The 20,721-nt window shown below is 42.6% G+C and overlaps 1 protein-coding gene across 4 annotated transcripts; it reads left to right on the plus strand.

The window, feature by feature from the left end:
• The first annotated feature begins 126 nt into the window (after positions 1-126).
• BCO2 (beta-carotene oxygenase 2) lies at positions 127-20,310 on the plus strand. 4 transcript variants are annotated; one of them, XM_052697005.1, is made up of 13 exons: positions 132-244; positions 1,683-1,775; positions 7,610-7,805; positions 8,839-9,050; positions 10,573-10,688; positions 12,565-12,667; positions 13,798-13,926; positions 14,073-14,233; positions 14,794-14,961; positions 16,597-16,734; positions 17,078-17,260; positions 18,252-18,362; positions 19,622-20,310. In XM_052697005.1, exons 1-13 carry the CDS (start codon positions 136-138, stop codon positions 19,733-19,735), a joined length of 1,833 nt encoding a protein of 610 aa, XP_052552965.1. In that variant the 5' UTR covers positions 132-135; the 3' UTR covers positions 19,736-20,310. The 4 variants fall into 4 exon arrangements, with proteins under 4 accessions (XP_052552966.1, XP_052552965.1, XP_052552968.1 ...); XM_052697006.1 differs by lacking the exon at positions 1,683-1,775 and having other exon boundaries at positions 127-244; XM_052697008.1 differs by lacking the exons at positions 132-244; positions 1,683-1,775 and adding an exon at positions 5,522-5,541.
• Positions 20,311-20,721: the final 411 nt, after the last annotated feature.

Here is a 20,721-nt window from a genome sequence, read left to right on the forward strand (position 1 = left end):
CCTCCAGCCCTGCCTGGCGTCCTGCCACGGCTCTTATTCTGAAACGATGATGTCAGGCAGCTCGGTGCAACCCTCTGCGCCCCGCTGCGCGCTGCCGCCCCGGCCCCGCTCTCCTCCCGCACCACCTCCGATCCGATGCCTTCTTCCGAGCAGAATATGTTTTCCAAAATCGTTTTGTCAGCCGTCAGCATCCTGAGTTCTAATTTGCGGCATTTGCTCTCCTCTTTGATGCAATTCGTTCCAGGTAAAACGCATAAACAAACAAATCCTTCCATCATCCTGGAAAGAGGTTTTGTCCGAGCTGCTGCCGGCAGCCGCTGCTGGCACACGGCGGCGGAGCGGTTCTGTTTATAGCGATCAGGAAGGAGGAACGAAGCAGTTCGAAATGTTTGAAAGCCAGAGGTTGTCTGTTATTTATTGAAAAGATGAGTGTGAGAGGCAAGCACGCTGCACAGCCTCTCTCGGATTATGGGCATATGCCGAAGGTTTAGCGCTGGGAGGCTGCCGCGAGGTGTGTGCGCAGCTCGGGAGAGCGTTTTTTTCGGGCATTTTTACGGAGGCTTTGGTGTGAATGCAGCAAATGGGAGGAAATGGTGCCGTGGGATTTGGTATCACCACGGGACTCGGCAGCCTCTGCTGTCACTGCACAGTTTGAGTGGTCGCTTTTTTAGTCTAAGAGGGAGAAACCTGTCACTACAAAGTAGGAAAACATGGAAGATCATGACTTAGTTTACCAGAATCCATGCTTTTTCTTTCTTTCTTTCTTTGTTGTTGCTGTTGTTGGTCTTTTCCCCTTAGAATTAACAGATTGCTTTTGGGGGATATAAAGTTCTGAAAGGCTTTTGGACCTGCCTGACACCTGTCACACACGAAAGAACAGTCAGGGACAGAGTGGTGCAAAATAAATGACTAAGTACAGAGCCTAGCTTTGGGACTGCTGTATAAAACAACCTATGATCATTTCAAGGTTTCATAGTGTACATTCCAGACGGAAATAAAGCCCTCATGATGTTATTTTGCTCGTTAACAGATTGCAACAGCTATATCATTCAGTTACAACTGCTGTTCTCTTCCTTTGTTGTTCTTTGGAGCTGAACTGTGTAGGCATGTAAAGATTTGTGTTTATTGTTTCGATGATCTAATTAAACAAGAAGACAAGAAGCTGGAAAATTTCTTTACTTCATTGTTTGCATCCTTTTGAAAATTTTGAATTTCCCTGACTTTTACTGAAGTTTTGTTAGTGAAGCTTGTTGATGATACAGTATTGTCTCAACTTAGCTAAAAAGTGAGAATGTTAAACTGTGGGAAAGAATGCTTTCCATTATTTTGTTCAAGCATTTGAGTGAAATAGTGAGAAACACAAGAAAAAAAAAAAAAAAAGGAAAAAAGTGAGAGTTAAATCTGTTCTTTCTGATACATTTTCCTAGCCCACACCTCATTCATGGCACCTTTCATGGCGTAGGTGTTCTCTAAGGATTGCATTGTGTAGATCAATATTTAAGAAAGAAGTTGTACTTCCTTCATGTCATCAAAAAAAACCAACCCCAAGTTCAGAATTTATGCATGCTTTGTCATGTCTTTATCCTCTCCTTTTCTCCTTTACTTTCATTACTTTTCCCCAGTGTTTTCTGTCACTCTTTTTTTTTTTTTTAAATGTTCTTCTTGTCTTCACCATGTGTTAGCAAGGAAGTGGCTGGCTGAGTCCCTGGCAATGGGGAATCTCCTGGCTAGATGGAATGAGGAGCCAAGTGTGGGGACCTCCCAGCAGACACAAGGCAAGTGCAACAGCCTCAGTTCAGCAATCAGTGGGACAGAAGTTAACTGCCAGCCCTGGTTATCAACCCTGGTGATCCAACCCTGGTGAAGATGGGGGCAAAAGCTAGAGACTGGATGGGGGAAATCATAGCCACAGCCACTTTGGTTCAGTTTGGTATGGGAAGGAAGAAATGTTGGAGAAACCTATTTGTCTTGTCTTCCAATTCCAATTCGTAATTTATAGGGAAGATAACATAGCCATTGTTTTGTATCAGATTCAGGCTGTCCTGCCCAAAGCACACAGATCACCTCCTCTGGATATAAACAATCCGTGACAAGATTGGTGACAGGCAGAGAAATCATGGCATACTTCTATTTGAAGGAGACAGTGCATGATGAAACAATGCCAGGCTTTGGTGTTTATGTAGAAATAGTTTTGCAGTTTTTTTCACCATTAGAAAGTACATACTGTACTTGGCTATGCCTCTGCTCTGGTATGCTAAAGTGTGTTTGGGTCTTAAGCTTGTTTATAAAGTTTGGCAGCAACATGGAAATTAGAGGCCGGAAATAATGTCTTTGAGTTGCCAGATTAAAATCTTGTTTAGATTTTCAGATATTATGCTCAAGCAAGCCTTTGACTTGTTGCTTATTCAAGTTCTTCCATCTTGATCTGTGGTTCGAACAACTGTATGTTGCTGCTTCCTATTGCTAGCAGAGTCAGCATTTATTTTATGTATCTGTTGCTCAACATGAAAAGCCAGCCTGTCTTTTGTCTTTTGCAGAGATTTGTGTCTTGAGTGGCTAAATGTCAAACGTGAAGAACATTGAATTTCCACATTTAGGTGTGAGCTTTGGTCCAATGATGAAATGCTTTCATTGTAATAGATCTTGAGCAGTGCCTTTGGCTGTGAAGTGTTTGTATTTCATCTGCTTCAGGCATTTCAGAGTAGGTACAGATAAATGTCACAGGTTTTAGTGTTTTTTATTAAATCGAGGGGGTAGACTAAAGATTTCCCTGTAACAGGAAGGAAGTGCATGTTAGGCAGGTGTGGTTTTGTTTATCTGTGTTGTTTTTTTTTTTCCCCCTAACTACAGCTATGGTGGCTCAGAGTAGCAACAAAACAATTTCCTTTGGGCTCTTTGTGTTGTACTGTCCTGCAGCTTGATTTCTTTTTTTGAGTGAATGTGAGACTTTCCTGTGTCAGCAGGGAGAAATATGTATTACTGGATCATTCTGGTCTTACTTCCATGTTCTAATTATCCTGTGGTGTTTTCTGCTACTGATTGTGTCTTGCAAAATGTTAATTCATCACCCATGTTTGCAAAAGTTAAATGTTAATTCATCACCCATGCACAAAAACACAAGTTGCATTCAGCCTCTGCAAGCTCCTGTCTGATCACATCCATCCAGCACCCGCCTAAATCGTATACAAGCACAGCTTTGTAGTTGAGGGTCCCCAATGCCATTTCCCAGCCACATTGCTCCCAGTGGGCAGCAATAATGAGGTGGCTTACATAATGTGATTTCAAGATACTGTTTGTGTTGTGCTGAATATGAGGGAGGTCATTGCTTATTTCTGTTGTTTGTTTCTTGTCACGGGTCTTTTCAACTCATCAGAGCAAACCTTTTTTTTTTTTCTTTTCAAAATTGTCCTAGAAAACGTCTGTTCTGACTCATCTGGGCATCATGATTTGATTACTCTTAGTACATTTTACTGTCGGGATCTTCATTTAACTTGAGTAGTACCCGGAAGGAAAGATGCTCCCTTGTCTTACTATGCTTCTTGCTCTCTGTAGTCAGACAGCAAGGCAGTATCTGATGTGCTTTTTGTTGTGTGTAGCCTGATCTCAGATGATTTCTGCACTACATCTTGAAATCTTTCAGCAGTGGCTATGCAGGTTCAAGAAAGATGAATTCACAGAATCACAGAATTGTAGGGCTGGAAGGGACCTCTAGAGATCATCGATTCCAACCCCCCTGCCAAAGCAGGCTCCGTAGACCAGGTTCCACAGGTACATGTCCAGGCTGGTCTTGAACTTCTCCAGAGAAGGAGACCCCACAACCTCTCTGGGCAGCCTGTTCCAGTGCTCCGTCACCCTTATTGTGAAGAACATCTTGCACACAGCAAGACTAATAAGGCTGTACTTCTAGAAGGACCACTAAGATCATTATGTGAATAGCAAGGTTATCATAGGAGGAGGAAAACTTGGTTTGTTTATCTTAGTAAGTGATATGATTGCTCACTCTAAATACAACATCTGCCAACAAGACGGAGAACACAAGAGGGAAGAATGCTGATGTCATACAACAGTGCTAACAGAAGAAAAAGGAGGATAAACTGTCCCATTAATATAACTTCTCTCTGTGAATTCATAGCATTTTTCTTATCATCTGGGCAATTGTCTCCAAAGCTTCCAAGTCTTGAGGTAAGATAGAGCTCAAATATAACTTTCAGGGGCAGGAGATGGGAGGACATGATGCAGGAGATCTCTTTCAGCCCTGTTCAAACTCTCTTGTGAAATATAACTTCCTACATTTCCATAGGTAATTCTGCAGCCCTCCAGGAAGTTTTTTTGTGTAGTTCCATCCTTGGTTATGCCATCTTTGTTTTTGCATGCCTGTGAAAATATCTCCTTATGGACGTGTTGCTCTTGTGTTTTTGTTTTTTTTTACAATTTTACATCTTCACAAATTTCTTCTCAGCCTACTAAAGGTTTATTTCTGCAAATACTGGTGACGGTCATTAGACCTGCCAGCTATTGGTTGATATTGAAAGCTTCTTCTTCCTTGTGTCTAAGGAAATGCTAAGAGCACTAATGTTGGGATCAGATTGAGTGCTTCATATGGGATTTAATCAGAACTTAATTGAATTTTAAGAGGAAGAGGATGTTGGTGGTTTGAGGTTAATTGCTTTAGCCCAGCAGCCTGAATTCTTTGTCTAGCTGACTTATCATATTAGAGATCTCAAGGAGGATTTTGAGGATTGGCAGGCTGGAGAAGTACATGGAAGGGAGCTTGCAATTCAATTTCCTGCATGCCTAACACTCATTCTGTCTCAGGATGTTCTAAAGAAGTGAGCTCAGGGAAACACTGTGTGCCAACACAGGTCTTCTGAGGATTTTCTCCTGCTCTAATATATCACTTGTCCTCTGTAGATGTGAATATTTGATTTCAGAGGCTCACAGGTAAATTGTTCAGAAGCTTCACTTAATCACTTGGATTAAAGAAGGTAGAAGAAGCATCTGCAGTGGTGAAAGTGACTGCCATCACTAGAATAAACTACAACAACAAAATGTCACTACCAGACTACAGTCTGTTCAGCCTGAGACCTTTTCTGTCCTAGAACAAGTTCAGGAATGGATTTCTGTGTGCCAAGCAATCCTTTATATCAGTGTTTCTCTTACATCTAAATCTTCATCTGTTCTTGCTTAGCTCAGGGCTATGGAGAGAATAGAGCAGTGCAGCAGAGAACTCCTCTGACCTGTGGAAATGGAGCACAGCCCAGGTGAGGAGGTGGAAGCACTGGGAGGGAAAGCAACCACAGTGCACTTTCTAGGTAAATCCCCCTTTGTAGCTAAATGGATTGCTATAACAATCCTTGTGTTGATGAGGCTTTGCAAACCAGGCTACCGGAGCTAATAGCTAGCAGTGTGCCCTTGGCACACAGCACTCCCTGCTCTTCATGCTTCACCGATGCTTTTGTCCTATTGCTCTGCCTAATAATATGCAAACAGGAGGCTACATCAGAAACGACCCTTTTTTGCAGTTGTTTATTTCTTTACCAGGTAAATCTGCTTAGTCTACTTCTCATGACAGCATACTTCAGCTCAGTTCCATGCATGTGTGTTCTCGTCACTTCCTTTTCTTTTCTTTTCTTTCTTTTTCTTTTTTTTTTTCCTTTTTCTTTTTCTTTTTTTGTCAGGGAGGGGGAGGTCTGCAAGGGCAAGAGCCAGTGATTACCTTCTGAGCTCCTGCAATCGGATTGTCCCGGTGAGTTTGAGAACTGACCTGTGCATCTTTCAGCAGTCTGAGCTTCTGGTTTACCGCATTACAGGTGCTGCCAACTTGGCGGAGTCCTTCATGTGCAGTAGAGAGGAAACATGACAAGCTATATTTGACAGCCTGTGCTCTTCCAGGGTTTTGAAATCTCTGACATCAAGCTTGTAAAACCTTCTTGTCTAACAATCTATAGCTTGCCTGGATTTACTGTACTGCACTGGGAGTCCTGAAGGTTGTTCTTTGTTCTCTGGGATTTCCTTCTAGTGAGCTAGACTGTGGTTGGTTTGTTTCTTACAGTTGCAGTGTTGTGCGTGTATATAAATATATATATTTTTTCCTTTGACTTTGGAAGACCTTTTCTTTTGTATATAATTATAATAATAATTATTATTATTTTAAACTCAGTGGAAAATGTACATTTCTGTTAAAAACAGGTCATTGATTTGAAGGAACTTAATGCCATGATACATCCCCTCCTCCAAATTCCAGCATTAACTATTGAGGGTAAGGGGAATACTAACAGTAGGATAACATTTCTTCACTGTGAAATTTTCAGCATTAGGAAAATCTTGCATTATCTTTAGCTTCAAGATATACTGCTTCTTACTACTAGCAGACTTGTAGCACAGATTTTCAGTGCTGTTTCAGAAGCCCTTGGTTAAAACCAGCTCAGACTAATTCCTATCCAGAAGTATCGGTAACAGCATCGAATATGATTGGATCTGAATAAGTCTTCTCCTTAAGTTGCATGTCACTGCATTGGTGACTTCATCCATAAGCAACAGTTAGCAATTCAAATACAAAATTAGTTCATAGCTGTTAATGTCAAAGAGCAAAATCTCTTGCATTCAGATACTTTCAAAACACTTCCCAAAGCAAAAAGGGAGAACATTTGTCCCCACATTTGAACCAGTAATGAGAATAAATTATAAAGATGGAAGGCCAACCACTAGTCTCTGGACAGGAGAAAGACCTTAAGAGAATTTTAAGTGTAGCAAAATTAAGGAAGTGGGCAGCATATCCTGCACAAGAATAATCATCTCTGATGTGTTCTTGTTTTTCTGCACTCTGCTTTAATTCTGGAAACTCCTTGGGTGATGTCTGATTAGATTACGTGTTCTGGGAAAGTATTCCAGTACGTACACTTCTCTGTCTTTCTAACATACCGTGACTGTGATACCAGGGTGGAGTTAGTGCTAGAATGTGGTTTTTCTGTCTGAGGGCTGCCCAGCTCTGCCTTGCTTTTTGCAACACTGTGGTATAAATGCTGCACGCACTGCTTCGTAGGGCATCTTTCTGATCACGGCCTTGGCCTGAGGGACAAGCTTTTTTCTGTTGCTTTCCTCACTAGGCTACCATCAGAAAGCACAGGGAGATTATTTGTAGGGCTCCTCTTTTGTGTTACTCTATGCATCAGTTTGGAACAGTTTTTGTTTGCTTGTTTGTTTGTTTAATGTAACTCAACAGATTATCTTGACAAATAGCCATGTCTTACTGTCAATTACTTACTGAAATAAGTTCCAACTGTGAGCTCCCTTACTTAAATATCTCTTTTTTTCCTATCATGAAATATTTTATTGCCTCCTTTTGACTGCAGAACAGGTCTCACTAATGAACTGAGTATAGTTAAGTGCAGTCTAGCTCTGCTAGATTTTCCGCTCCCTGCGGATGTATGGGATATTATGGAACAAAACTTCAGTTTGAATATCTTGTACAGTTTGGCTGCTTGGGGGATTCTGAGTACCAGAATACTAGTATTCTTCTAGGTATGTAAACTCAAGCTCTAGAAATTGCCTGTTCATTCAAGTGTAAATCTTAGTTACTTGCTTTTTGTTCTCATTGCTTTCTCTGCAGGTCTAAAGAATTCACTGCCCAGTCCATCAAAGGAGCAATTCACCCTGCCCAATTTGCAGTGTATCTCTCCCTTACTACAGACAGTGGAGGAGACCCCAGAGCCCATCCCAGCCAAGATCAAAGGACATATTCCTGAATGGATTAATGGCAATCTTCTGAGGAATGGCCCTGGGAAATTTGAGTTTGGTGAGGAGAAGTAAGTCTGGATTTGGCGAGACTGTGGTCTGAGTGCTAGCTAAAGCCAAATGGGAAGCCCCTAAATGGCTCACTACTGTTTGGAGCACCTTGTAGTTTCTTAAGTTAGGCAAAGAGGAAAGGCTTGCATCATCTTTCTTTTCAGAACATCTGCTCCCTCACCAGAGCTCAGTGAGCTCTGAAAATAGGAAGCATGGTTAACTTATTCAGGCTGAAGAAGCTGAGTCACAGAAAGGCTGTGACCTACTCAGAATGGTGTAATGAGGGACCAGAGATGGGGATTATAACATGCCTTCAGTCCTTTGTCACTAACAAAAGTCCATCCTGTGAACACTCTGAAATCCAAGGAATGGTTTTCAAGGATGAGTGCACTAAATTGGGTAAGTTGATTTAGTGACAAATCCAGCTCATTTTACAGATAACATATCAAAACATTTTACATAGGCAACCTTGCCTTTGGCTTGGAATCTGCCATTCTAGCAAACTGACAAACCCAGTTCTTCTTTCTGCAGATTTGATGGCAGCAACTGGCCAAAGACAATCATTACATTTTTTAAGCCAGATGTGTCTTAAAAACATCCAGACTACCCTTTAAGTCTCAGATTTCTCCTTTTGAAGAGAATGGCACCCTGCAAATAGATGAGAGATAAAGTGTGGTTAGGCTTTCAGCAATAATTTGTGTTCCTTCAAAGCACAATTTCTTCTCCTTATGCAGAAATCTGTAGTGTGGTTGGCTTACCAGCCCAATTTATTTCTCCAAAACACAGCATTTTCAGAAATCCCTATTATTTTCAGAAGTGATACATGGAGCCCAAATCTCGTTGGTGGTGAGTCCCTAACTTCAGGCTGCATGCCTGCAAATGCACTTGATTAATTTCACTCACTTGAGACTCATCACAAGGCTGTCTATGTTTATATGCTCATGGTATGCTGGCATTAGCTAGTCATGGACAAACATAAAGGCAAGAGAGAACAGTATAGCAGAACATAATACAGTGCACAAATCTTGTTCTCCTATTTATTAACACTTGTAGATACAACCACTGGTTTGATGGCATGGCCCTGCTGCATCACTTTCAGCTGAGGAACGGCACGGTGACATACCAGAGCAAGTTTCTGCAGAGCAACTCCTACCTGATGAACAACCAGCACAACCGCATTGTGGTCTCAGAATTTGGGACACTGGCAATGCCAGATCCATGCAAGAGTGTCTTTGCACGCTTCATGTCACGCTTTGATCCTCCAAGTAAGAGGGTCCCTAAAAAATGCAAAATGTGTTGAGGTTTTCTTGGGGAACTGACGGTTAGCTTTGATGGGAGCTGTGAAGAAGCCTGGTGTAGGCATATTAGGGGTCAGTCTTAGAAGGTGGACCCTTGGAACAACAACAATTTGATATCAGATGTAGTTGGAAGATGCACATTCACTTTAGTGTTTTAGTGCTACTTTGGCTCCCTTGGTCCCAATTTATTGCAAATAGTCTCGCCAAAGAACACCCTGTACAGACCTGATAATGGGCATTACAATCTGTTATTCTCCCTGAGACACTTTGCCCTTAAAACACCTTACCTTGCTAAGCTTACAGGGTAAGTGGGCTAATCCTTCCCTTCCTGTGCTAAGGTGCAGGGGATGATATAAGTAGGGTGACAGAGGGTATTGCACAGGAATGGACGTATCATCACCTATAGGGTACTGTGTAAGGCAGGAAAGAAATAGGCTTAATTTTAAGCCAAGTGTCTGTCACTAAAACCAGAACAGACCTAAAGTCTGCAACTTGCTGCTGCTTAAGTTCCTGAGGTGATGGATCCTGTCCTGCCTGTCATCTATTCTCTCTGAAGGTGCTTATACCTTCACTCACTGGTCTGCCTTGTTCCTCAGCTTCCCATTTCTTATCCCAAGTTGTTGCCTCAAGTTTTACCTCCCATTTCCAATGGTGTGAATTGAACACAGAACTCGTCATATGGCTGTCAGAGGAGACAATCTTGGCTGGGGAGGAAAGGGAGAGAAGTATGAAGAAATAAGAGGTCACACAAAGGGCATATGGGAATACCTAGGTTATCTTGGTTTCACTAGAGTCATTTCCACACCTCGCTTACTAGAACCACAACTTCCTTTAGTTTTTGAAGATGATAAGTTCAAACACAGTAATCAACCTGAAGGCAACACAGTTTTGCAGTTTTGTTTGCATTCCTGCTGGACAACCTCTAGACAATGCATTTGTTACAGACATGAGAAACTGAACCTGTTTAAGCCTCTAGGAATTAGTGACATTATATATATATATTTCCAGAACTTACAAAATGAATAACTCACTTTCTTTGATTTCAACTCAAGATATGTTTTAGAAGTTTTTCAAATCCAGTAGGAAGCAACACCAGAACCTGACACTGCAGCCTTGAGTGTGTGAATACTGGGCTGAGGGTTGGCTCTGGACAAACTGACAATATTGGCAAGGCCTGAGTGTCCAAATTTAATAGCTGTTGAGCTAATTAAAACTCTTTCTTGGATAGAGAAGTCTTCTTAGTACCAAGAAGCTACAGAACATCAATAGGAAGTTGGGATCTAGCAGTGAACTGATAAAATGCAGCAGGTTCTTGTCCTTTTGTCCTGATTTCACTTGTCCAGACGTTTTTCTGGGGTGCCTTTGTAGATTAGTGAGATAGTTCTGATCAAGGGGGATTAACGTCACACCCAATGGGTTTATTTGTTTAAACATGTCTAGCTTGATATGATGTCATGCAAGCTTAACCAGAGTTTGAGTTTTGTTTCAGAGCCAAGTGACAATGCCAATGTGAGCTGTGTTGTGTATAAAGGAGACTACTATGTCACTGGCGAGAACAATTGCATGTACAAAGTGGACCCAGAAACACTTGAAATGAAGGAAAAGGTATGGGCTGGTGGGGCGAGGGGGCTGACTTGTGGCACAAGATGATCTCTCTTCTTTGCTCCTAGAGGCCCTCAGTAACTTGTGAGAAGCAGAGGGGAAATCACATTCCAAAACAAAGATCAATACAGCTCTAAACCATAGCTGTAAGGCATCTTCTCCTTGTATGCCTGAGTTCCTCGAAGAATCTGTCCAGCAGAAAGGCAGCTCTCCTCCAGACGCTCCCCATGGTAGCAGGCAAGGGCAGAGAGGCTTGCAGGGCTGTTTCCGTTAGTCATTTTTCCAGCACACTCACTACTTGTCTGTACTTGTCTGTGTATGAAGAATAACGTGCGTACAGGAAGAAGTAAGCATCACTGCTCTCAGATCTGCATTCTTGCAGTCTCTTCAGTCTTCCCATCTGTTCTCTTTATGTCTTCATGCACACACAGCTCCAAATACTGCAAACCAGCCCTGCAAGGTCTTGACTAAAACCTCAGCAGCCAGTGGGAGGTGAAGCCAATGTAAAACTAAATCGAAGTTCAGCTGCCACTACTCTTCCCCATCCTAGCCAACAAACCACAAGTTGAGCGCGTGTTCTATGCAATGCCTCACAGCAGCATGGCTGTATCTGGGGGCAGAGCACAACTTACAGAATGGCAGAGTAAATTACGTACTCGCCTGCAGCACTGCTAGAGGTTTTGGATATTTGCTGAGCTGAACCATTGCGAGAAGAACTGAAGAAGGATTCTGCTGCTCCTGGATACTTATACTGTCATCCTTGTATGTTGCTACAGATTGTTCAATACTGGAAAATGCCATCTCAGTTCACTGCCTTGAGAGAGGCATTGCAGCAGTCCCTACCTTTCTAAAGGATCAAGAAGCTCTGCTTATGAGATACTGTGTGCTACTTGCCTACTGAAATTGAGAGTTTGATGATTTGCTGTTTCCTGTTTTGTAAACCACAATCTAGTGATGACAAAACAAGTGTAGGCAGTGCTCCTGGTTTCAATGCTCAGCCATCCTGTTGTTTAAAAAAATAATCCCTTAAGCTTCTTTTTAGATGTAGACTGGACTAGCATTTTTTAGATAAGTGAAAGAAGAGAAGGGATGATTTAATGTTAAGAATCTCTAAATTGAGATGCCTTAAGAGGGCATGGCTTTGTGAGCTCCTGGTAGCACGGCATTCTTCTCCAATGGGGCCTTCCGAAGAGCCTCGGGTTGGATACATGAAAGATATGTTTTGAAACTTTTGGAAAACCAGGGTATCTTTCACGTTTCAGTGTTTCAATGCATGGGTTGATCTCCCTTCAATTTTCTCTTCAGACTTCCTTCCCAAAACATTCCCTCTGCTGTTTGAATCCAAACTACAACCGGACCAGAAAGAAGGAGCACATGCTAACAGTGTTCACAGATGTACCTTTGTCCCAACTCCTATCTGTAGATAGTAGGGTTAGACTGAGATCTCTGTAAGGACAGCATGCAATGAGTCTCAATTAGCTGTGTGTGCTTTCAAAACATTTGGTGATTCTGGGGGAGGTGGCAGGTAGCAATCGTCTCTTTTTGCATGCCTGCAGTGCATACTACATGAAGTCCTCATTAAAATGCTTTTATGGACAACGTTCCTGCAGTGTCAGCATTCCTGGCCAGATGTGATGCTCGTATTTCCCATGGAAGTGCCTGCTGCTACTGGTCCTGTTTGGCTGGTAGGATGAATGCACTGAGTAATGTGCTTAAATTTCAGGTAAAATGAAGGCTTAAATTCAGATCCCACACTAGGGTCACAATAATTAAGCTATTCTTCCTCAGATTTTAACAAAACTAATGCTTAGAAAGACTGTGGCTTGCTAGAGAGCAACAGGAAGCTTCTCTTCTGACTGAACATCTTCGGGATTTGCAGGTAGACTGGACCAAGTTTGTTGCCGTGAATGGGGCCACTGCTCACCCTCACTATGCACCCGATGGGACAGCTTACAACATGGGAAACTCCTATGGGAAATTTGGTAAGACTGGGTTTGGCCACACCTGGCCTGTGGGCAGGCAGCTCCCTGCTGCTGCAAGGAGAGGTTGTTGGAAAAACTTCAGTGTCTGAAAAGACCTAGAAATTGCTGCTTCTCTTTGAGTCAAAATGATGGCAAATCTGATTAGCTCTTCTTTCAAGGAGTCAGTCTGAGCAAATGGCTTTGCTCAGCAGCTTGTATCAGATGCTTCTGATTTTGGCCTGTGGTTATCAACAGATATCCCAGATCTTCTTCCATGGTTTTATGAAAAACAGAAGGAAGATACTTGGTCTCATCCAATGTTGATGCTTCATCCAAAGAACTTTGACATTAGATGCAAGTTTTTAAATTAGATTAATTGGCTTTTAATAAGAACAATAAGGAGAAAAATACTGCCTGTTTTACAGTAAACTTGAAATTTCTAGGATATGTTTTCTTCTCGAAATGAGAAGAGCATTCCATTAACTCGAGACAAGTCACGCCTACGTGGCTGTTCAGAGCTGTCATTCACTGCTCGTTACATAAAGACCCCCTTTTTCAGATACTGAGCCCTATACCCAAGGCTTGTTTCAATTCCCTGAACATTTGTTCAGTTTTGATTGTTTTTCGTTCTTGCTATCTTCATTTCCTTTTGGCTTTACCAACATCTAGCTTTACAGCACATGCTGTTTTCAGCTGGGCAGACTAAACATGTGATTATCACTCAGATATTTCCTTCATAGCTGCCCATATGCTCGGAGTTAGTAAATGAGTCATCACCAAGGCTCAAAGTTTTCATTTGCTTTGATGTACAAGCAATGAACTTGGTTTTCTCCCTGATACTATTATTTTATGATTCTCTGAGTCAGTGTAAAGAACATGTTACAGATGGGAAAAAGTTGATGGCGGTTATCAACCAGACCGAGAAGGTCCTCCTACTTATTTGACATCTTGTTTTGGCGGCCATCCCCTGATTTCTTTACTGACTTGATAACTATTTCTTTTGGTTTTCTGTTTGTTTTCTGCCCAGTTAATAATTACTACATTTCTACCTACTCTAAGGAAACAGAAGGAAACTGAGCCTGACTTTATTTTTGTGAATCTGGTCAGCTTCACATCTCAGCATTGCTGAACCCCCATTTTTTTTTTTTCAGGGACTACATATAATATCATTGAGGTCCCTCCACAAAAGTCGAACTGCAATGAGACGTTAGAGGGAGCGAAAGTGTTGTGCTCCATTGCTCCAATGGATAACATGAAACCCTCCTACTATCACAGCTTTGGTAAGCATGCTTCCTGTCTCATACTCCATGCATTTAGCCTACTGTGCAGCACAAGGGGCTGTTCACTGCCCTCTGACTAAAGGTATTTTTTGTTGTTGTTTCCTTTGCCAAGTTCTCTGATACTATCTCCTTCCTTCCCTTTTCAGGGATGAGTGAAAATTATATCATTTTCATTGAGCAGCCCATCAAGCTGAATCTGTTGCGGATTATCACTTCCAAATTCCGTGGGAAGCCCATTTCTGAAGGGATAAACTGGGAGCCTCAGTACAACACTCGCTTCCACGTGGTGGATAAACGCACTGGGGAGGTAGGTGGATCCTCGGCCTTTCCAGCAGCTGTGCAACTGTAGCTGGAATCTTAGATCCCGAAAGAAAAGTGCTTGGTAGCAGCCACAGATAGCAATATGAATCAATGCAGAAGTTACCAGAGGATAAGCTTTGCAAGCACAGATGTGGATTTCTTAGAAATGGCCCGAGTTCATGCATTTTCAGCTTTACTGATCCATCTTCAGAGCCCTAAAAGAACAGGAGATGTAAGAAATTAGAGGATCCCAACAGGCACTATTAAGTATAAAAGGGTCAGGCAGAGCCTGGGAATGATGCCTATCCATGCGTGGGTGCAGCCATGGATAGACAGCACAAACAGACCTATTACAGCAAGGAGCCCAGCCTAGGTTGCTTTGTGTTGGCTTTTCTTCATCTGGCTCTGCCTGTACTGGCTTAAAGCAGCCATTCTGTAGCAACACAAGGACATTATACAAATATCAAGGAATAAGGGGGTAACAAAATGAGGGCAAGAAGAGAAAGTCTTGGAAGTGTGGCTACCATTTTTTGAGAGGAAAAGTCAATCTCTCTATGGTCACTGTAGGTGCTGCCAGGGCAATGGTATACTAAGCCCTTTGTTACTTTCCATCAAATCAATGCCTTTGAAGACCGTGGCTGTGTGGTCCTTGACTTGTGCTGCCAGGATGATGGGAAAACTCTGGCTGTCTACAAGCTGCAGAATATGAGGAAGAGTGGAGCAGATTTAGATCAGGTAAGATCTCTACATCTGTGTTGCTTTGGATCTGCTGGGACACCATACTGGCTGAGTTATTTTTCTAAAGCAAAGTTTTTGTTGGTGGAATGGAGAGCATGATGGACAGACTGCAAGGCAGGAGATATGAACTTGAGAAAGGAACACAGCTGTACAGGAAAGCTAACATTATGGTCCCTTGATACACTGGTATTTTTCTTTCATTTTAAAGCTCTTATCAGATAATCTCTATGGAGCATTTCCCTGAAACGTTTTAAAAAATGAGGGTGTGATACAGATCCCCATCAAGCAGGTAGACTTCTGTTTTAAAAATCTCTTTTCTAATGATACTCATTTTTCATATCCCCACGTAATAAAAGGAAATATTTTTCCCTCAAGGAAGTATGCAAAATTAGGTTTTACTTTTACATGGAAAAAGAAATCCTGCTATCTAAAGGCATTAGTTCAGAAAACCACCCCTTATTGTGTAAATCATTAAGCACAAACATCAAGAAACCCCTCATTGGTCCTCATGTGCACTTTACAACAGCGCCTTTCTATATGTAACATGTCCACCTCTCTTAAAAGCACTTTTTAAAGCCATGTAAGGCTTCGTGTTTTACATAGGCCATACAGGGGAGAAAAAGGGGGTGCCTTCAGTTTCTTGTAGTGTGGATGTGTTTACTGGAAATCCACTGCATGGTGGGTGAGGGGCAGTTTCTGCAACATGTTCAGACAGATCAGAATTTCCTCTGTGATCTGGCTGTCTGGAAGAAATTCAGTTCTAGTCTGAAAAGCGCATTGCTGTGTCTCCACAGAGATGTTTTTTTCCCATTTTTCCCTCCCAAGATACGGTGAACATTAATTCAAGTACAGCAGAGTGTTAATATGGCCATTTGTTCTGCAAACGGATTCTAGATTTTGTTCAGTCTTCTCTGAGCTCAGAAGAGCTGCCATTTGATATTTGAAGGTATCTGTATGTGAACATTAGATCATGGTTTCCAATACCCATGTTTCTAAATTGGGTAGCCTAAACATTAAACGGTACACAGACACATGAGTGCAAGTCATTTCTAAACAGACTCTTAAAATTACTCTGTACTCAAAGACTAACGCATGCCCAAGCATGATTTATCTCTTTTTCCCAAATTGTGCTTTGTGCTTTTGCTTGTTGACTAACTCTTAATTTGTCTGAGAGCTCCTCAACCAATCAGTTTCTTGTGGCTATGTGAAACACAAAGCTTTAAAAATAGAGTATAGGAATTAACGTGATTAAAATGAAGTTTCACATCAAACCGGTTACATGTAAAGTAACTGAGAAACTCCAACACAGAGTCCCTGCCACTTATTTAATTCAGAAGGTTTAATATTTGAGAGCATTAAAGGTTCTAAACTGTATTTGAACAGAGCTTTTTTTCCAGGGGTGAGGAAGGCTGCTCCAGAGCCTGGTATAGAGAATTAAGTCAGATATTTCCTCTCATTTCAGGGAGCACCAATGTTTATGCTCAGATAAATAGCAAGTGGTTTGGTCAGAGTCCATATACAGCAATGGAAGGGACCCGTGGGGAACTCCAAGTCCAACTCCTGGCTCCACACAGGACTACACAAAATGCCACCTCCTCTCTTCATCACCGTAACTCTCTGGCTCTATTACAGATTTTTGGCTCAGTAGCCCGAGCTTTCCCCCGTCGCTTTGTCCTCCCACTGAACGTGAATTCGGATACACCTGTGGGGAAGAATCTGAACCCTCTGTCTTACACGATGGCAAAGGCTGTGAAAGACTCAGATGGCAAGGTTGTGTTAAAGACTTACATAACTGCATGTACAGCTGTGATGGTTTGTTCATAACTAGGGTGGGACTTGGTGTTTTAGTACAACCACATTGCCTTATACGAGAAAGCAAGGGCAGATTGTGACTTACCAAAAAGGCACAAGTGTGTTAACCACAACTGGTCAGGTTTGAAGTTCTTCACTGCCAAAATCTCCATTGCTTTCACCAGTGTACAGAACTGTGCTTTGCTTTGCTTTGAACAGTCCTACAGCCTTAGGAGGAATAGAATGCGTGTTGTTGCTGGGACCGGTCAGCTCTGCTGCCCAGTTGAAGCTAAACTGATGCTTCTGCATTGCATACTTCTAGGTCTGGTGCACACATGAAAATCTTCACCCAGATGGCTTTGAAGACTTTGGGGGCTTGGAGTTCCCCCAGATTAACTACTCTCACTACAGTGGTAGGAGATACCGTTACTTCTACGGGTGTGGTTTTCGGCATTTCATCGGAGATTGCCTAATGAAGGTTGATGTGGAGACCAAGAATTTCCAGGTGAGGTGAAATGAGTTTCTCTTTTGTCAGCACTGGGAGTCATTCTGCTCAGCTGGCTTCTAAGTTCTGTCAGCTATGAGGCACTATGTGCTTTAGGTGTTGTTTGCTTTTTAATTTTCCACAAGGGTCTGAGATGAGGTTCCTAATGTTATGTCTCACCTAGAACTCCTACCAAACAGGAGAGGACATCAGTCCAGGTTCCTAAATAGATGACGAAACAGAAAGGGTTGCATAAAGACTCTACATCTCTCCCAGGTCAAAGAAGAGTCACCTCTTACCAGGCAGAACAGAAAATACCCACATAGCATAGGCTGTCAGCAGCAGACATTACCAGGGCAGTTATAGCTCAGGCAAGAAAGAAGGTTTAGCATTGTGCAGGCAGGGATTTAGGCTGTGTCTCCCATAAACAGAGAAATAATTTCCAAAGCTTTTAGCTTTAATGAATTTGGAACTTTCCCAGGGGCTTGAAGAAGTTAGGAATTCTTAGGATGGCTTGGCTTGAATCATTCTGTTCTGGGTACTCATTTTACAGTAAGAGTGCTCTCCTTCAGCTTGGGTGCCATGGCTCTGTCTGCAGTAAGGACAGAAGCTGTGCCTTTGGGTTGTGGTGGTGATAGATCTCTCTTGGCAAGGCATATCAGCTCTGCCTGGGCATGTCGTGATGTGCAGCTCATTGTGCAAGCTGGATGCTGGTGTTTTCTGAGCCTACAGCTGGTACCTGTGCCAGTACAAGCTGCTGGATGGAATGAGCATCACGAATCCTTTCACTGCCTGTTTGCACAGTGCTTGGCACAATGGACGTTCTGTCACAGCACTAGCATTCTGTTAGTGCAAATCAAAAGGATTACTCAGAAGGCTGAACTGTGGGTTCCTCGGGGCAGGAGGTGCAATTGGGTCGCTCTGCATAAAGCTTTCTAACTTGCAGCTCTGCGAACGGTAGCAGACAAACATCATGACATGAAACACGTCCATATGTTGTTGTACTCAATAGATTTGGCAGGAAGACGGATCCTACCCCTCAGAGCCTGTTTTTGTGCCAGTGCCTACTGCCACGGAAGAAGACAGTGGAGTCATCTTGTCTGTTGTGGTCTCCCCTGATGAGGTAACTTATTCCTATTAGTTTACACAACCCACACAGTTCTAAACCACAAAAGTTTAAAGGTCTCTGGCAGATAGATCTCTTGTTTAAGTAAAGCACATCTGTCCCCATAAAATATTTCACTAACGTTAGCAGACTAGCGGGCAATGTAACACATCATTTGAAAAGAGAAAAAGGGAAAGGAGTGTCTGCCTATCGCTCTAGTTGGTGCAGATGTTTTTTCTTCTTTGATATCTATTTCTGACCTAACTCAGATATATGAAGTCATTCACCCAACAAATACCTAATCCAGGGTATCTTCTTAGAAAAGCACTCAAATGGGCTGTGTATAAACAAATACCATTTCAAAAAGAATCAAAGTTCAGAAGCATTTCCCACATCCTTTACTCATTTTCATCATGCACTTTACTTCAGTCTTTAAACTCTAATGGCTTCAGGTGCTAGTCAGTGGATACACTGACATACATAATATTGATATTTCCACATTTGTTTCATTTTTGCTACACAAAAAATTACTTCATTACATTTACTTCATTATTTTTTCTTAGCATTTATTTGCTGTGAAGATATTTTAAATATTTTGCCCTTCATTGTTGTAATAAAAATCCAGCTTAATAGGTATTTTAGGTGAAGGAAAAAATGCATGCTAGTGGTCATTTAATTATTTTGGTAATTAGACCCATGGCAGATTTCATAATAAGGAGTTTAAACTCTATTTTAAAAGCTAGACTAGGTGGAATATTTGCCTCAGAATTATTATCTAGATGTTCAGTAGGTCAATTATATTAATGAAACAGACAAGTCTTCAGCAGCTAATGTCAATAATTATGTCAGTGTGTAAACGATGACACCAACACCCCCTCTCTCCTCAGGACAAACAAAAATCAAGTTGGAGATTTCATGGGTCCATTGCTGATAGAGGTACTGTTATCACAGTTACAGCCACAAGCACAGAATTAACATTCTCCATAAACTTACAGGAGATCTGGCATAGTAAGGAAGCACTGGACTCATGCTTCCCATGGTGTGTATCTGTAACTGCCAAGCACAGCTAGGTGAACCTCAACTGGGAACGTCAGTGTTGGTGTGACACCTGTGACCATCAGTGCTCCTGGTGCTGTTGTGTCACTGGCTCAGTCAGCACGGCGTGGTTGTGCCTGGCTGTGTGTTTGGGCTCCTGAGTGTGGGACAGATGTGGTGCTCTGGAGAGCTGAAGGGATTTCAGTGTGGCTATTAATTCTGGCTTTCTTCTCACCCTGCAGAACCGAAGTGCTTTCCTGCTTGTCTTGGATGCAGAGACCTTCAGAGAACTGGGGCGAGCAGAAGTCCCAGTGCAAATGCCTTATGGATTCCATGGGATCTTCAGCTCTCGCTAAGAGAGAGGAAAGAGAGCCACCTCCTATAACTCAGGGCAGGGTCAGGCTCAGAAAGAAACCTCTGCTTTCTTTTACCTTCCAACTTTACATTATGCCAAGGCTGAAGGAACCACTTCTCTATCACAGCCTCTAAGTTACTGCCGCGTTCCTAATTCACAGCAAAGGGTCTGAGGAAGACAGCAGCTCAATCTCTCTAACAGCCCACTGCTTTATCTTAGTTTTCTGTCTATCTTGGTAGAACACATAGCAGCAGTTCAAAAGGCTGCCATGCGTAAGGCTTGCAAGGGAGAAAATGGAAACTACCGTTACCTTGTCTGGGAAGCAATGTGCTCTAAAGGGAAGAGAGTAGTAAATGTCAGTTCCAATGGCTTTGGCTGAAAAATGTAAAGCACAAAAATGGAATAAAACCAACTACTAACATCTAGGCCCAGTGTAGGGCTGTAATTATGCCCCCACCGCACAAAGGTTGCCTTCAGAGAGCACCAGAGAATAGCTGAAAATGCTCACGGAAGCTGTACTCGTACTGCTGTCTCTGTACATTAACTGTGCCCTCAAATAAAACCCTGTTACGTTTCTTCCTTTCGTTGCGGCCCCCACTGACAGCAGCAGGGTGGGGGGACACGTCGGGGGAATCTCCGGTACGGGTCCCGGCGGAGGGAGGGCTGAGAAGCCGGTCATGGCCGCCAGAGGGCAGCCGGCCCCCGCTGCGGAGCTGCGAGCTCAGCTACTTGGGGGTAGGAAGTGGTTCCGCGGAGCTCTGCATCTCTTCAGGCAGCGCTTCTCCATAAATAAGAGTGCACTTGTTATCCGGGAGGGAATCTGGCACGCCCACCCCTGTGCACTGATGCCTTAGGAACACAGCTTGCAGCTGTCACTACTTATAAGAAAACAAACGACAAATTAGGTTGAACAACTGGCCTGTGCGAGGATGAATGAAAGGGTGAAAGCCATGGAAAAGGAAATATAATGTGCACAGTGCACAAATG

Source organism: Tympanuchus pallidicinctus, unplaced genomic scaffold (genome assembly GCF_026119805.1).
Source record: "Tympanuchus pallidicinctus isolate F22 unplaced genomic scaffold, pur_lepc_1.0 scaffold30, whole genome shotgun sequence".
NCBI classification, from domain to species: domain Eukaryota; kingdom Metazoa; phylum Chordata; class Aves; order Galliformes; family Phasianidae; genus Tympanuchus; species Tympanuchus pallidicinctus.

Excerpts from the sequence above, each read along its gene's own strand:
- BCO2 (XM_052697005.1), top strand. The coding sequence starts at position 136 with ATGCCTTCTTCCGAGCAGAATATGTTTTCCAAAATCGTTTTGTCAGCC. Across the intron at positions 1,776-7,609 it reads GACCTCCCAGCAGACACAAG|GTCTAAAGAATTCACTGCCC; the intron begins GCAAGTGCAACA and ends CTTTCTCTGCAG. Across the intron at positions 9,051-10,572 it reads GTCACGCTTTGATCCTCCAA|AGCCAAGTGACAATGCCAAT; the intron begins GTAAGAGGGTCC and ends GTTTTGTTTCAG.